The sequence below is a fragment of the Neodiprion pinetum genome, chromosome 6, assembly GCF_021155775.2.
Source record: "Neodiprion pinetum isolate iyNeoPine1 chromosome 6, iyNeoPine1.2, whole genome shotgun sequence".
Taxonomy (NCBI): Eukaryota; Metazoa; Arthropoda; class Insecta; order Hymenoptera; family Diprionidae; genus Neodiprion; species Neodiprion pinetum.
The window spans coordinates 12138095-12155346 of record NC_060237.1 but is presented as its reverse complement, the minus strand read 5'-3'; the positions used below and the strand labels follow the sequence as shown (position 1 = coordinate 12155346).

At 38.7% G+C, this 17252-nt stretch overlaps 1 protein-coding gene across 4 annotated transcripts in view; it reads right to left on the bottom strand.

The window, feature by feature from the left end:
- The window catches only part of LOC124221964 (dipeptidase 1), a 1639756-nt gene that overhangs the window by 1417868 nt on the left and 204636 nt on the right, over window positions 1-17252 (bottom strand). For all 4 annotated transcript variants that reach the window (XM_046632456.2, XM_046632460.1, XM_046632457.2 and 1 more), the window contains exon 3: window positions 4731-5048. In XM_046632456.2, coding sequence (XP_046488412.1) covers window positions 4731-5048 — 318 coding nt within the window. The remainder of the gene's footprint in view (window positions 1-4730; window positions 5049-17252) is intronic.

The following is a 17252-nucleotide window of genomic DNA, read 5'->3' as shown; positions in this document are numbered from 1 at the left end:
TCCCGAACCGCTTACACGTTGAAACGTGGAGTTCCTGATAGCTTTGGGTCTAAAGCTGACATTTTTTGGAAAAGGAATTTCCGACAAATAAAACTCCGATTCTGCTGTTTCGTTGTCTGCTACGTACCATGTAGGAGGAAATCTTCAGCATTCAAACACCTATCGTCTTCGACGAATCAATCGCCCACCAAGAAATACACGCACACAAACCGTACGCATCGTCAACTTTCAACAATAGCAACGAGATTCAAATCACCGTTCAGCATCAGGATTTATGCGTATTACCGAGCAAGAGTTCGCTGCATATCTCTGGAAAATTTCTCAAATCGGACGGCACTGCAGCAGCGATCACAACTTTAGTCAATAACGCCATCCGCCATTTGTTTGAAGATGTACGGTACGAACTAAATGCTGTAGAGATTGGATAAATGTAAAAACGTTGGTCTGATCAGCCTGCTGAAAGGTTTCGCTTCGCGCAACCCTGGTCAAAGTTGGCTTATGGAAAATGCTGGATGGCTCGATGTTCAGGAAACGAAAAAATTAACTGATGCCGATGGCAACTTTGACGTAGTTATTCCCTTGAGCATGATATTGGGCTTCGCTGAAGACTATCGCAAGATCATCGTTAACGCGAAACACGAGCTGATTCTTACAAGATCAAAAAGTGATTTAAATGTCATCGTTCAAAATCAAGACGAAGACTTTAGAATCGAGATCGATCAGGTGGAATGGTTAGTACCCTATGTGAAGCTCACGGATCAACGAAAAATCGCACTGTTGATTTTCATTGAAAAAGATACACCAGTCTCCATGAGCTTCCGCAGTTGGGAGTTGTACGAACATTCTTTGCTACCGGCAACCACGAAACACGTTTGGATTGTGAAAACGTCCACCCGCTTGGAAATACCGCGATTTGTCATGCTCGGTTTTCAAACGAATTGAAAAAACAAAGCCGGCAAAAATGCCAGTCATCTTGATCACTGTAACATTACTGACGTCCAGCTCTTTTTGAATTCCGAGTATTATCCGTACGGTAACCTGAACTTGGACATGAGTCACAATCGCTTTGCATTACTGTACGAGATGTACGCAAACTTTCAAGCCACCTATTACGGCAAAGAACCCGAGCCTCTGTTGACGAAGAGCGAATTTCTACAGTACGAACCTTTGATTTTCATCGACTGTTCGAAATAAAACGAGGCTCTGAAATCTGGACCGATAGATATTCGTTCTGAATTTGAGGCTAAAAATAACCTTCTACTGATACATCTGCCTACTGCTTGATTTTACATGATCGTATAATTGAATATAACCCGCTGAGTGGTGGGGTGAGGAAATTGGTATAAAAACCTTCAAGGTTGTGACAATCGATTCAGTATTTTTTACGATGGAGTTCATAGTCGACGTACAAGGATTCAGAAGACCGGGTCCCGGTTTTCCACCGAAAGAGTTGGCAGTTGTGTCACTCGACGAAGATACCAACCCGTCAATTTTTCTCTTCAAACCACCGTACGATTGGAATTATGTACTCGCTCCATTCAGAAGCGAAAATTCATGGCTGTCACGGAATTATCATGGACTATCCTGAGAAGGTGGTGATTTACCTTTCGAAAAGCTTGACTTTACCATCGAATGTATGTCGCAGCGTAATGCTTCAAAAGTTTACGTAAAAGGTTTGGAGAAGAAAAGTTGGCTGTAGAAAATTCTGGGTGAACAAGTTGAAGTCGTTGATTTCATGGATTTGGGTTGTCCATCGTTGCAGAAATAGAATAAAATGCCGGATATGAATTCGAACTGTACGCATCATGCTATATTACGTCCAAACTGTGCAGCTCAAAACGTGTTGTCACTGCGAAATCTTTTACTCAAACACAAAAGACAATCGATATCTACTCGAACAGTTATTTATTCCTATTGTTTGAAGCATGAGTACGATACCATTGAGCAAGAAACATGTGATTAAACTCATATATCAGCATTATGAATTACATGTGAAACTGTAATCTTAAGTTATTTTTTTCAATAAAATATTTTGCATCGTCAATATCAACCGTTAATTCAGAACCTCTGTCCTACTAGTTGAGAGTTTATTTCAGAACCTTCTAGAATTCAACGTCGCACCTCAATCCGTTGTCAGCAGGCCGCTCGCCGTGAAATCGAAACTCGTCGAACCCGTTGTTCGTCAGTCTAAGTTTCCGAGAATCTTTCAGGGTCAAAGAAGCTCTTTCTCACGGTCCCGGACCGCTCGCTGTCAAGTCGAAACTTGTCGAACGCATTGTTTGTCAGCCTCCATTCGTTCAGGGTCGAAGCAGCCGCATACAAATTTCAGAACCTTCCAGAATTCAACGTCGCACCGCAATCTGTTGTCGGCAGGCTGCTCACCGTCAAGTAGAAACTCGTCGCACGATTCCGAGTAATGTTTCGTCGCACGATTCCGAGAAATGTTTGTCTGAAATTCGTTCAAGGCCAGCGCGGGTCTTTCAGAATTCAACGTCGCACCGAAATCATTTGACCGCATGCCGCTCAACGTCGAGTCAAAACACGTCGAACGAATTGTTTGTCAGTCTAGATTCGTTCAAAACCGTAAGAATCTTCTCGAACTTCCTGGAAGCTCTCAAAATCTGACACATGCCAGGATTCTCGATCGAACGTCTGAGGATCCACGGGGTCTGCTCGAATTCCTGAGGATTTACGGAGTGCGCTCGGTAATGCAGTTATCGATCCCGCTCGATGACACGATTTTCTTCACCGACAAAGAGCACAATTTATCCTACAAGGGGTAATACCACGGCAATTTCAGGCATGTTCTACCAACGATCATGGTCATTTGGAGGATTTTTTACCAACGATCATGGTCATTTGGGAGATTTTCTTACCGACGAGCGGTCGGCAGAGCACGTTTCATCTCACGAGAGTGGGGGTAACCTTCAAGGGTTTGCGTCTAGGATGCACGGATAAGCGGATTGGTCGGCGAATAGGCGTCTTGGTCGGTAAAGAAGGTGTTTCTATCCAGAACTCTCCTTGTTATACTACTCTTGTATCAGTTCTGCTTTATTTAGTTCGTAAACCCATGCCACGTTCACTTTTTTGTCGCTACCTGACGTATTTCCACTAATGAGTTGAATTTAACATTTCAATGTTGTGTGTTTTGCACACGTAATTGTACCTTACTACAATTATTTGACCAAGATGCCCCTTTCTGCAGTCGCACTTCCACACGCTTAATTGAATTTTTTTCTCAATTACGTGAATAAGTTACCCTTTTCTGCAACTGAATTTTAAACAAATCACTGTCACTCATACTCAGGATCTTATTGAAAACTCGCTCGACGTATAAAATGCGCGTTTTAAGAGTTCCTGACCTGACTCTCACTACGCACGTGGGTCGTTTTTAAATTACCCCGTCGCCAAAATTGTGGTGTATTTGCACACAATAAATAAAACACTTGGTTGAACTGTGAACTATAAACAATATTTATTCATTATTGCATTGGATGGTAATGGATTACAGAACAATACTTATTACAGTTGTCGCACGTAACCGACACGCACCGAGTCTGTAGACCGAGTGTTTTCCCGAGCTGCCGGTGTGCGAGCGCTATGGTCTCACCTTTGAACTACACTCACACGGGCATGCATACTTGTCACATACTCGTATACCTCACAATATAACTCCGGTGATTCTGTATCGATATAGACGAATTTGAAATCTTCTGAAGGTATATGAAATACCGCGAATTCCAAAAAAAATCCCGAAATTAGGGCCCGCTTGAATTACTCAGAGAATGATATATTAAATTACCGTGTGATGTGAATTTTTGATCTCGACCTGCTTGGGTGATTTGACATGGAATCAGCCACGGCAAGAGAATTGAACTTGACAGTTAATCAAGATAACTCCGCACACTAAACGGAGAAAACGTGGGGAAAGAGATCATAAACTGTTTACAAACAAAGAAATCTTTATTTCTAGAATTGGGGGTAGCGTTTTTCATTTTATGGAAAAATACCCTATCAGGTTTTCAATATGTAGTTATCTGAACAAATCTTCTCGAGCTAGCATTTCATTGAAACCTTGCACACTAATTAGAAACCTTCCTCTCAAATAATTAATTGAACAACTTCGACCACGTACCTTAGACCCACAAGAAAACACAACCGTGTCGAACTTTTCCTATTGACTTGATTTAAAACCAGATACAGGGAAGAGATAACAGAACAGATTCTTAAGTAATATAGAACTGATGTATTAAACCAAACAGAATCAAAGTCATAGAATTATCAAGAATCTCAGAGCTTCTAAAACGTAGTAACATTTACGTGATTGAGATGAGTGAACCATCCGATAAATTTTCTAATTTAAATCGTGTCACTCAGAACTTGAAGAAGGCTGTGTGAATGAATGTGTATTAATTTCAAATATTGTTAAGAATCAGTATTCTCACAAAGTGATAATTGCTATGATTAGAAACTAACTGTTAGAAGTTGGTCAACTTCACCAGAAGATCTGAGAAGCTCATCAGCAGATTTTTTAGATCGAAATATATAAGAATACCTAAGCCCAATGTATAACCAAATGACGCCACAAATCGGAACAATCTTGCACTGTTCCTTTCAGAATCTCACAAGCATATGCGTTCCATCCAAATAAAATGGGAGACGAGGACTAACTCTCAGGTTAAATGTCATAATGTATTTGTTTGCAAAATGTATCCATTTGTCTATCTCACCTGATAGTCCATGTAGTTTCCATACCCCATATGATTACAAGTGCAGGGGCAACCTTCTGCATGTCTCTGCATATTCGATTCAACTTCTTCACCGCAAACTCCTTTGGTCGTTGCCGACATCGTATCCTTTATACAGTTTGCTGTCGTGCGATACATTCTAGGATCAGTTTGTTCGATATAGCTGCCCAATGTGTCGTCATATCCAACTCTGCTGGGACAACGGGAGTCAGAGGCACAGCCGATTTGTGATTGTGGTCGGATTGAAAGGTCTTCGGAACCCATTCGTGATTGGGAATAGTGAAAGGTTGAAGTCATATCCTGTAATAGATGTTGATATTAAAATTTTGGGATTGCATCATTGCATTTGATTGTAATGTGATCAGTGATAAGTGTACCATGAAAACATGTTAATGTGAGTATGCCTTATAATTGTATCGAAAAAATTTTCCTGAACCTTTGTCATGGTACTCGACGCAGTCGTTACATCCCGACGTAATTTTTTCAAAACTCTATTTTATTTAAAACTAGCTGACCCGGCGAACTTTGTTCCGCCTTAGAATAAATGAGCAGATTTTAGATTTTATTAAGTTCAACTTTTTATTAGGATAATAAATACAAATAAAAAAAATCGAGTATTTTAATGATTATTTTTTGGCCAGGTATTTTGGTGTATAGGTTGCACTCTTCAGTGAAGCACCTTGTGATAGATAACATTTTTTGTTTTATTATCAGGCGCAAGAACAAATAACGCAGATGGTCTTCCGAGCCGTGAACATGCCACATATAATTGACCATGGGAGAAACATGGATTTTCTAGATTCAGACCACAAACTTTTTTTATCGGCACAATAAGCTAATAGAAACTCGAAACAAACACATTAACCGGTCAACTTCAAAACTTCTAATTGTCAAATTTTCAATCATACTTAAGCATAGATAACATTACGTTGAGCTATCAGTTGCGTTTTGTTATACCATTTTTAACAAATGAACGGCTAGACTGATGTTTTGACTGATAAATTGTTCGTTTTTCTATTTGTTGCGTCTTGTTATACTACGTTTTATGTCACGTCCCACCGAAACGGGATAAAAAGTATCCTATGTCCGTCTCCTGGTTCTAAGCTACCTTCCCACCAATTTTCAGCCAAATCGGTTCAGCCGTTCTTGAGTTATAAATAGTGTAACTGTTTGCCAGTTGTCGCTAGTGTTCCGACTGAGCCGCATGGAAGGGTTCGCTCCTGAATCAGAGACGAGATTTGTAGTGGTTTATGTTTTACTATATACCTCATCATTTATTTGTTCATTATCAAGCAATAAGTTGAAAATCAAAAAAACTGCTTCACCGAATAATTTTTGAGTCGCGTTTGATTTATTGTTCAGAATTTATTCACTCTGAATAACAATTTGTATGTATGTTGTGTAGATTGAGCCAGCGGAGTGACACAAGTTTCATCTTGCACTTCCTAATGTGAGACCTTATCACACTTTATTACTACAGCAACAAAAATAAATGTTGACAAGGAAATTGACTAGTAAGAGTGGTAGCATTGATGATAATAATATCAAACAATGGAAATTTATTTGCTCTTCTATCTCTAGAGTACGCCACGATGGAATTGTGTTACCAACAAATATTGGGAAATCTCAAAAGTTTTACTACCTTTGTAACTTTATGTACTCAGGTCGATTCAGGTGATATTGCTATGCAGTGTAGCTTGTCGAATAAGGCCTATACTAAGGCATTGAGTTTCACCCCGCTGGACTAAGCTCCAGTAGAATCGCAGGGCTATTGCCACTTGACACCGATTACCTATATTTTATCGAATATTGTTTTAGATGGGACATTACAATGTTTATTGGTACAATTGATTGAATATTCGTCGTACATTTATATACCGATATAAAGCTGTGTATTGCGAATATAATTCGAAAATAAAATAGTACTGACAATATTAGGTTTGCTCTTATAATTACTACGTTTTTTCCAAGAAAAAAATGTATACATCTCTAGTTCCTCGTGGCCAAATCATTTTCCGTACTTGCATATCGCTCACATGTAACTAATTATTCTCCTTATTTTTGAGCATTGCCGTGTAATGACCACTATTTAGGTTGTCACCATGGTGGAATATTGTGCTTTTTACTTTGAATTTTTTACTGTCAATTGATGCTTTGCTGCTTGGGACCATATTTACTCTAAAATTCGTTATTTTGGTTGCTTGAGAGTCTTGATAAGAAAAAAGTAATAATCGTAAAACAACTATATTTGGTACCGATGTGACGACAGTTCTCTGAAGTTTCTCATTCTTGTTACAGTTTGTGCAAGAACTTTCAATTCTTGACCATCGGAAAAATGAATTATTAATCAAATCTGATAGATTTTTATGACTTTTGACACCTAGTGCAAATGTTACAGATATTGTTAAAATATGATCAGTTGGCGTACTTTCAGAGCTCAGTCCACAATTGTTACACCGGTTAGTTGTAATTAGCTCATGTTCAATTACTTCACGTATGATATAAGATTTTTCACACATTGGCGTGAGAAATTCTGCTGCATCTTGTTGCTGTACTTTGATAAATTGTTCTCCAGCAAACCCCCGAACACCTAGTGAATCTAATTTTGTGCTATTTGTAACGTACAAAAAGGCTAATGTCTCTAAAGGATCATTATTATTTAGTCTTATTAGCTTCTTCAATATGCCGTAAAGTAAAATATGCACTGTAAAGTGGCATTTGCACAAGATACGCCGTCTACATCTTTCATCCCAAGGACATTTTGCGAGGTATCGGGCAATGCGGTCCTGTGCCATTTCCGCCTGTACATCATTACATACGTATGTGGATATTAACCACACAGTATTCCTAATTTTTTGTTTTGGCGCATGTGAAATATTTATTTCAGCTAGTTCCGGTCTGTATAACTTTCTTAGTCTGCTATATTCAATCGGTGCCGATTCGTGAACTTTGAAAGAGTGCGGACCTAACAATAAGTTAATCAAATGTAGTCCATCAAGAGATATGGCTCTCGACAAAGCAAAATAGGTTTGGCCACGTGTGAACAAGGTATTAACAACGTCCGTAACTACATTATTCAAAGTTAGTCGCTGACTTTTATGTATCGTTATTCCATGGCTAAAAGATTCTGAGAACTGCTTTCTATATTTAAACGCACTCTTCATTATCCTAAATTTAGTCGACACTCTTTCGATCATATATTGTGACCCCGACACTAAATAAATCGTCAAAGACTCTACCTCAGGTGTATCGAGAGGTCGAGTGATGGAAGTTACATGCCCTATGGTGTCATTGATGAGACCTAAGGATATATCAATATTGCATCGTATAATAATTTTTGCTCCAATTTTAATAACAATAGTTTTGGCAAGGCCAGCTGTGCGGGAACTGTCTTCATCTGCCTTAGCTAAAAGTTCCAGTATCTTTTTTTTTTTAATATGGCATACAATCCATGCTATCGTCGGGATTAACTTCTATTTCTTTCCCAGGAATTTGATCCAGCATTGCTGCATTCAATACGTTACACTGATTTCGAGTTGAGAATAAGCAGACTGTATCCAGTGGTGAATTGTTGATGAAGTTGCATAAATTCTTTATTCTTTCAGCTGCTGACCTTCCAACGAACCGAATTTTTTGAGACTCCAGAACTCATTGATCCTCGGCTGTTAGCATTCAAAAACGAACTCTGTTTAATATCTCTCGATAGACCAAGTCGTTTTGTTGGCGCATATTTATTGAAAACTCATCGTATTATGCAAACCAATGAAACCAAAGGCTTATAGCTCCGCCGAGTCTAAATATTTTTCTACTTTTTTCCTTGATAGGTCACAAAATGCCGAATCTTCGTTAAGGGGTTAGGTGGGTTTCAAAAGCTCAAAATAGGTACATTTTTATGATTTTTTTTTTACTTAATCAACAGAATATTTCATTCCATCAATTTAACACATAAAAGATACATATTTTATAAGTAGTTTGTGAAATTTTCATTGAAAAATATTGAAAATTAAGGCGTGGACACGTCGTCTGCTATGACCCCACAAAAAAAAGTTCTCTCGGCGTAGTCAGGATAACTCATGACAGATTCATCTGAAATGCAAAAACCAAAAATTTTCTGTTAGTAGATGTTTAAAACTCGACTTGGAGGAAAAAAAAAAAAAAAACAAAAATTGCATTTTTGGCGGCGTTGAAAACAAAAAACCCTTATCTTGAGTAAAATTTGCACCCTTCATGGCCTTGAAAAATTACTTGGAATAGAAAAAAAAAAAATTCCTTCGTTCAAGTACGAGATAATGTTATTTTGAAGAAGTGTGCAAAATTTGAAAGAGATCGGTTCATAAGTTTTCGAGAAATCGTGACTACCGATTTCAAAAATGTAGTTTCGAGAAAAACGCGATTGAAGATTTACATTCAAATAACATGTAAATAATCGTACTTACACCGTATAATGATGCAAACCCATGTTTTTTCCACGTGCCATCACCTGACACGGTAAGATCTGTCGTATCTTCAACATTATTTTCATCACACGTTAATTTTTTTTCTTGATTTGCAGCAGACAACAAGATTGATTCGGCAACAGTTATGACGCACTCATGTATTTTATCAAAATAAAAATTGTACGTTGATGCATTCAAGAATAAGGAACTTATATCCATCAAACCATAGAATTTTTTACATCCGGCAAGTCCTAAGCCTAGTATTCGCATCACAAAAATAAACGAACGATAGCTAAGCAGCTGCTTCGATATATCTGCCTCTATATACCTGCGTCACGCTCGGTTATAGCCTGTTGGGTGAAACATCCAAAGGCTATATCTCTTAGAATATGACTCGGATCGTTTTAAAATTTTGAAGGAATATTCTCAACATATTCAATTATAAGATGAGTAAAAAAAAAAAAAAATCGATTTTTTGAAATTTTGAAACCCACCTAACCCCTCAACTGGCGGTAATTGTAATAAATGACCTGAAACTATGATGTGCTTGCCACCGAACCAGCCGTCGTCTATATTTTTCGTATTGTATATTTCACATAAGCGTAAATGGATGTAGGTCAATGTAACGTTGAAAATAATTGAAACCGCATTTATAAAAAACAATACAACGTCTCGTAATTCGTTTCGCAGAATTTTCAATACTGGATTGGACAATTCATTGTCTTGAGGAGTACCGCCATGTTCAATCGGTAGCTAAAACCGTCTGTGTACCGTTAAGCCATCAATATTAAAAGCTGCCAATCCTGTTGGCGCCGTGATAGCAGGTGTTTTGCCGAGACTTTGTTCCGTCCAGTGTGTAATAGTTTTGATAAGAAAACTCTTACCAGTACCACTAGCACCGCTTATAAACAACCGTAATAGTTTGTTGTCGACGGTAATTAAGGTATTGATCACGACGTAATCAAATATTCTTTCCTGATCTTCGTTAAGTTGTGATATCATTTCATTACAGTCGACGTCATCCACTTTTTCGTCAACGTTATGAAATTCTGCATAGCCAGATCAACGTCAATTGTTTGAAATCCCAATGGATTATGGTGGTCGTCGTGACTTATTTGACTGAGCCGGCTCATTTGTCGCGAAAGGATATCCAGCCGTTTTTTGATTTATTCTCTTACTTGGTCAAATCCTTTTTGTATGTCCGTAAGTCTCTCATGGTATAGCAGTGCTTCGACGAGTACTGTTTCACATTTTTCGAAAGCTTCAGCGTACGTTTTACAATTATTTTTTAACTTATTCGCGTCCCTCCAATGGTTAAACGCAAAAAAATAAAGCAGCAATAACTCGTAGAATTATTTTTCTGGTTCCATATTAACATTGTATTTGTAGTGGTTTATTAAGAAACCACGGTTCCTTCTTTTCAAGTACGAACCATTCCCAAGTGCGTATATTTTCGTACTGTTATCTAAAGGTGGTAACCTTACACTCTCGTACCATTTTGCGAAATCATACTAGCTGACTCCAACTCCTTGGGTCTGTTCGGATAGTGATAGCAGTATAACAAGGAGGGTTCTACACGCAGATTCCTGTTACCGACACTTACCGACATCCTCCCCAGACTCAAGCTCTTTGACGCGATGACGTCACAGTCTGCCGTGCCGACTTGAGGTCAAAAAAACGTGCAACCTTACCGACAGTTATATCGGTCAACGGTAGAAATCGCACTGCTTTACGGACAATTCTTATCGGTTGAAGGTCAAAGTCGTGCTGCTTTACCGACAATCTTACCGACCGAAGGTCAGAGTGTCTATGCAGTGCTCACCTACCAACGGTAGAGGCCGCAGCGGGGACGTGAACTCTTTTACCGACCTGGATGTCAGTTGCCAACCCGCATTCTTTTTCCACGATGGGACTGCTGATATTACATATCAACCACTTCGAATTCTTTTCCCACGGTAGGACTGCTGATGTGTAACATCGACCATCCCACATTCCTTGCCCACGTTATCAACCACGTGACATTCAAATATTGTTGGTTCTGAGTATTGTTTTTTGAATTTCGAACGGGTTCAGTCAAGACCAGAGTGCAAGGTCGACCGATAGCTGCGGTAGTATACATTCAGAGCCAAGGATCTGCAGTATTGGGTTACTATCGCCCTTAGAATGCGAAACATAACTCGGTTTGAGAACAGCTCGGTCAAGGATGGAGAGCAAGGTTGAATATTACATAAGCTTTGTATTGAAAAATCTTCTCTCTTAAGAGCTGAGGTAAAGGTGTAAAATTGATTCCTGAATATTCTTCAAAAAACAGTTTCACTAAGTACAATTTTGAGGGTACAGTTGACAATTACTTCACAACTATGGTGCAATAATTTCATTCAACAGTATCGTAACCAGGATGATATATTCGCCAGAAATGCGGGACCGTTCTTGTAAATGCTTCTGCGCAGTAACACAAATCGTACATCCTCGCCATCCGAACAGTATGATGATTTTGTGAGCAGTTTTGAAGTAACAAAACGTTTTGTGCTACACAGATTGCGTTGGGTATTGTATGCACGTCACATCTTAGAGACACAGCTAAAGTTTTTTGCAAGGTTTGAAGCGACGGACAGTCAAAGTCCAGCAAATCAATGATTTGAACTTTGGGGACAATTTTATGCAACTAATCTCGTTTTTCTTCTCCTTCCACGTACACAGTTTCAGCTTTGCACAGCGTATCTTCAATGGTCCATTCAACTTCCTCAAACAGTAAGGTTCCACAGCTCCAAGATAAACCGTGAAAATCGCGTTCCAACCAAAAATTTTGGCTTTTGTATTTGACGTCCAGACAATCCCATTCGTAAGGTGGCTTGAAGGAAAACGTTGATGGAGATGCTTCCGAGTAGATTGAAATTATAGCCGATTCTTTCAATGCGAAGGTATTGTTGAAAGGTGTACGAAAGCATTGTATGTCAACGATAAGCTCCATCTTTAAATTGTGCGAGATGGTGGGAACGGGTCAGCTTTCATACCAACTTTTTCACCCCACCACCGGGTGGGTTGTATTCTACAGTACGATTGTGAAAAATCAAGCAATACGCCGATGTTTCAGCGGGAAAGTTGGCTTCAGCTTCAAATTCAATTCAATTTGAATGCAAGACGGATGTTTCCAGGTCCGTACTTCAAAGATTCGTTTTGATTTAAGCATACGATAACGAATGAGGGGACGTCTAGAAGGGATTCTCTCTTTGTCTATAACGGCTCGGGGTTCTTGTCGTAGTAGGTAGCTTGGAAGTTTGCGTACATCTCGTACAGAAGCGTGTACAGATTATGACTCGTGTTGAGGTTCAGGTTACCGTACGGATAAGATTGAGAGTTTGAAAATAGCTTGACGTCCGTGATATTGCAATGATCGAAATGACTTGCGTTCTTGCTGGCCTCGTTCTTAAGACTTATTTGGAAACCCAAAATGACGTATCGAGGTTTTTCAAGCTGAGTGAAAATTTTCACAGTCCAAACGTGTTTCGATGTTGTGTGAAGTAAGGGATATTCGTACAATTTCCAACTGCGGAAGCTTATCGAAATAGGCGGATCTTTCAGAATGAAATTGAGTAGGTCAACTTTTTTCTGATCCGCAAGTTTCAAATACGCTATTAGCTATTCCACTGCATTGAGTGTGATTTTGAATTCCTCCTCTTGAGTCTGCATGATTGCGTTGACGTCAGTTTTTTATCTCGTCAAAATTAACTCATGTTTAGCGTTGACAACGATCTTGCGGTAGTCTTCAGCGAAACCCAATATCATGCTGAGCGGTATCAGTACGTCAAACTTGCCATCGGCATCGGTTAATTTTTTCTTCTCTTCTACATCAAGCCATCCAGCGTTCTTCATCAGCCAAGTCTGACCAGGGTGCAGAAAAGCGTAACTCTTCATGAGACTTGTCAAGCCAACGTTCTTGCTTCTATCGATCTCGACCGCATTAATTTCATAACGCATTTCTTCAAATAAATGACAGATAGCGTTGTTCAGGAGCTGTGTGTTCACAGTAGCTGTACCATCAGGTTTGAGGAGTCGTCTATGGATATGCACCGAACTTTTTCCGGATAATATACATATTTCCTGATGCTAAACGGTGATTCGAATTTCATCGCTTTTGTTGAAAGTTGACGAGGCGTAACGTTTGTGAGCGTTAATCTCGTAATGCGCAACGGATTTGTCAAAGACGAGTTGTGTTTGAATCTTCAAGATTTCTTCCTCCATGGTACGCAGCACATGATAGAACAGCAAAATCCGATTCTCAGTTGTCCAAAATTCCTCTTCCAAGAGGTGTCAGTTTCAGACCCAGAGCTATCAGGAACTCCACGTTTCGAGGTGTTGACGGCTCGAGAATCGATCGATGACTGACTTGATCGGGGCATGCCGACTTACTGATATACCTACTCTTTGACAGTCTGTTACATACAATTCCCATCGTTTGTAGCAATATGATACGTAGTTTCACAGTAATAACTTCTCCACAAAAATCAACCAGGTCTCCGTCTTGATTCACTGACCGGAGCTGAACGTGATCCATGGTCCTGACGGTGATCGGAAGTTAAATGACGTTCGACGGTACTCCCACGATCTTATATTCTGGTGGGACAGTCGGGAAAAACTCGTGAAAAGTGTGTGTTTTATGTCCATTGACGTAGGCGCCCGTTGCAACGCTGAGCTCCACTCGCAACGCGTTGACCATAAGTATAGTTACAGGTACATCTGACTCGTGAGTTTTATCAACCTCCAATGCATGCGGTGTGAATCCCAAAAGTTGAGCAATAGAATTATTTGGCTCAAAGTTAATCGTGTAGTTGCATGTGATTTCGCTACGTAATGTATTATTGTTGAGTTTGATGGTGAGCCTGATATACCGGGAAAATCTCTTGAAACTATAGTATACAATGCGCATGCGCGAGTTTCATCGGCTGCACGGGCAGGCTGGCCACTCCAAGTTTCAGCTGTCAAACTCTGTTTCTGGCGTCGATGTAGTTCATACGCATTTTTAAGGTTAGAATCTCAAACAGTCGAGATAGTGGCTCGGAAAGTTAATGCTAATGCTCTTTGAAAATTGGCTTTATTCGACTGAAATGAGAAATCTGTTTAAATGTTAGGTGCTTGGAAGAAACGCAGCAGGTAGGTGGGAACACTTTATTTGATCACTTTTATTATTTTGTACATTAGAAATAACAATGAATTTTTTTTCTGTCAACAGGTGATACGGCCAAAATAATTGCAGCTCTATTATTCACTGTTATCTGCCTATTCAATTTATCACACGTACAAAGATCATCGCCACTTTCAAGCAACTAAGCGACTTTCTCACTCTCTTGTGATTTCAGGCGGTAATATTGAATTTTATTACTTTTGAAAATGGGACATTAAACCGAGTGTTCAAGAAATTTAAATATCACACTATTTGTAACAGAACTGTGAATCTATTTTTTCTTGAAAATAGTTCAACAAAATTTACAAATAGTCGATAGTCAATGTATTTTTAATAATGTTCTAATGATGTTCAATTGAATAAATGAAGGGAACCTAATACTCAAATTAAAAATTGAAGTCATATTAGATTTAATAAAATAATTACTGTATTTCATGTTAGAGCGGTTCGAAACAAAGAAAATCTATTCGGAAGCGTAGAACTCAGGAATGTAGATCACATCCTGTGACACAAGTTGAAAATCAACTTTCTCAAATTGCGTCTTAACGTCACAATTACCTTTAAGGACAATCATGTTTTAGAGTAATGTCAGAACATTATTATGAGGATATTGACTTATCGGATTCATGATTGTGTCCTTTGTTCCATCAAAATAAATGAATATCTAATTTTCAACGAAGTTCATGAAGATTTTTTTCCAAATAATGTAGTCCGATACAATATCTTGTTCATAGTTCTCCGAACATCAACTTGTAACAAGGATATTTGGAAATAGTCCCTTTGTTGCAGAAACCATTATAAAATTCTTGGTTTTCAATTCGTGCTATGGAATAACTTCTGCGTTTCAGGTTCCATTTCCAATCTTAAGATGAGATTTGTTTTGCTCCAGACAATGCTAATATGAAATGCAGAAATAATTGCGCTTAATGGAGATTCACAAGCTTTCAGTCTTAGCGTAGGACCCTGTAAAGAGTGTAAAATTGAATTTGGTTTTAAGTTATCGTGCAACTAGCTAGCCACATGACACCGTCAACTAAGATTGAATCTAAAGACATTTTTAACTAAAGTTATTCAACAATTCTAGATTTAGATTGATTCGGTTTGCCTAGCAAAATTCAACCCCACAATCTAATTGAGGACTTGAAAAACTATTCATCCGAATTTAATGCTAAAGAGAGTAAAAGTAAGCTTCAAAATAAGATACCAAATTAAATGGCATGAAGTTTGAAAAACAATGCTGGTCAATAATAATGCTTGAATCACAATGGTGCACAGAATGATTCCTCGGTACAACGAATTGGCGGCAACGGTTAAGTAACAAACTTATCGCTATTGGCTCGATAAAAGTAAAATGATGGGATATTCAGCCATCATCATCTGTAGTATATCCCGCTCTTCAATTTTGCCTCAACTGATGTTAAGAAGGTGGCGATGGCCTGATGAAATTCACTCTGGCACCTGATGTCTGACGGAACAACCAGGTTCGATGGTTATAATGATTGCACCGCTCGAGAAACCAGGATCCTTGCCACCTAAACGTTTTGACCATCAGGTAAGGCATAATTTTCCTCGTATTAATCAAAGTTTAAACTTCGAGCCTGCTGAAAAAAAACGAATTTAGTCATTGAATCCATGTGAAAATATTGTAATAGTCAGAGATCATAGAATTAGAAATTTACTCACATACTCCCATGCCTGACAACTTAAGTCCCACTTTAACTATGAATTATTTCATACCTGACAATGTTAGAAGATATTAATATCAGACAAGAGCTTCTGATATTTTTGGATGCAACTACTTCCCAATAAAATGTACAAAACATAAGTCGTAAATGAGACGCATCTTCAATTTGATGTAAATAAAGAATCTGTTTACGATAAACGTTGTTTTTATTTACCTACCTCTGTTTAGACTCCCTCCTGGTAATGACGTTTTACATCAAATTTCAGATGTCTTCTTTCAATAAATGATATTCAATTTCTGTATCATTTTATATTTGCTTTTCCGTTGAATTTTTTATTGCGTCGCGGCGTCGGTTCAATATTTTCCGATATCGACCACGGTATTGCTGAATGATACTATTCTTCTTAGAAAATTCACGCTACTCAAAAATAAACAACAACATATCTTCAATCCGCAGTTTTACGCGCGAGAGATCTACAGCTCTTGAGTTTTGTCTCATTTTGCGTACGTTGGCCTCCTGCTCAGCAGACGAAAGGATCGCCGCGGGGCGATATCACCGACCAATAAGATTGAATTATTTGGCGCATGCGCATTGCCTGTATAGTTTCTAGAGATTGTCCCTGTATGTTAATGCTCTTATCGGTAACAATTTCGTCGGTGAAATGTGTGCCATCTCACTACAAAAATTTGAAATGTCTGCTAATCCGACGGCAAAAAAATCAAAATGCCTGCTCGTCTGACAACACAAGAATCACGTTATCAAAATGCCTGTCGGTAAAATCGAACAAAAATACAGGTGGCGCCATCTATGATAACGCCTCCGACGGTAACACCATCGTTGGTAAAGCTTACCCCCTCATGGGCAACATACCCACTGTCGGCAAAGCAGGAATCGGGCCTTCTCAGTCACTATGTCGCCATTTGCCGTTCCAGAACTCTTTTATCTTTACTACTAATGATTCATGATCTAATAAGCCATATTTGTGACACAAGCGCCTTTGCTGATTATGAATTAGACACAATTCAAAAATCCTTGCTTTGATCGAGCAACATATCCGTTATTCAACTAATTAATTTGATTACAATTTAATTATTTCTAATAGTTCAATTACTCAATAAAACCGTTACCCTAGAAGAAAATTCAATAACAGCACGTGGGGAAACATTAGCCTACAAAATGTTGATATTATTGGAGAAATATC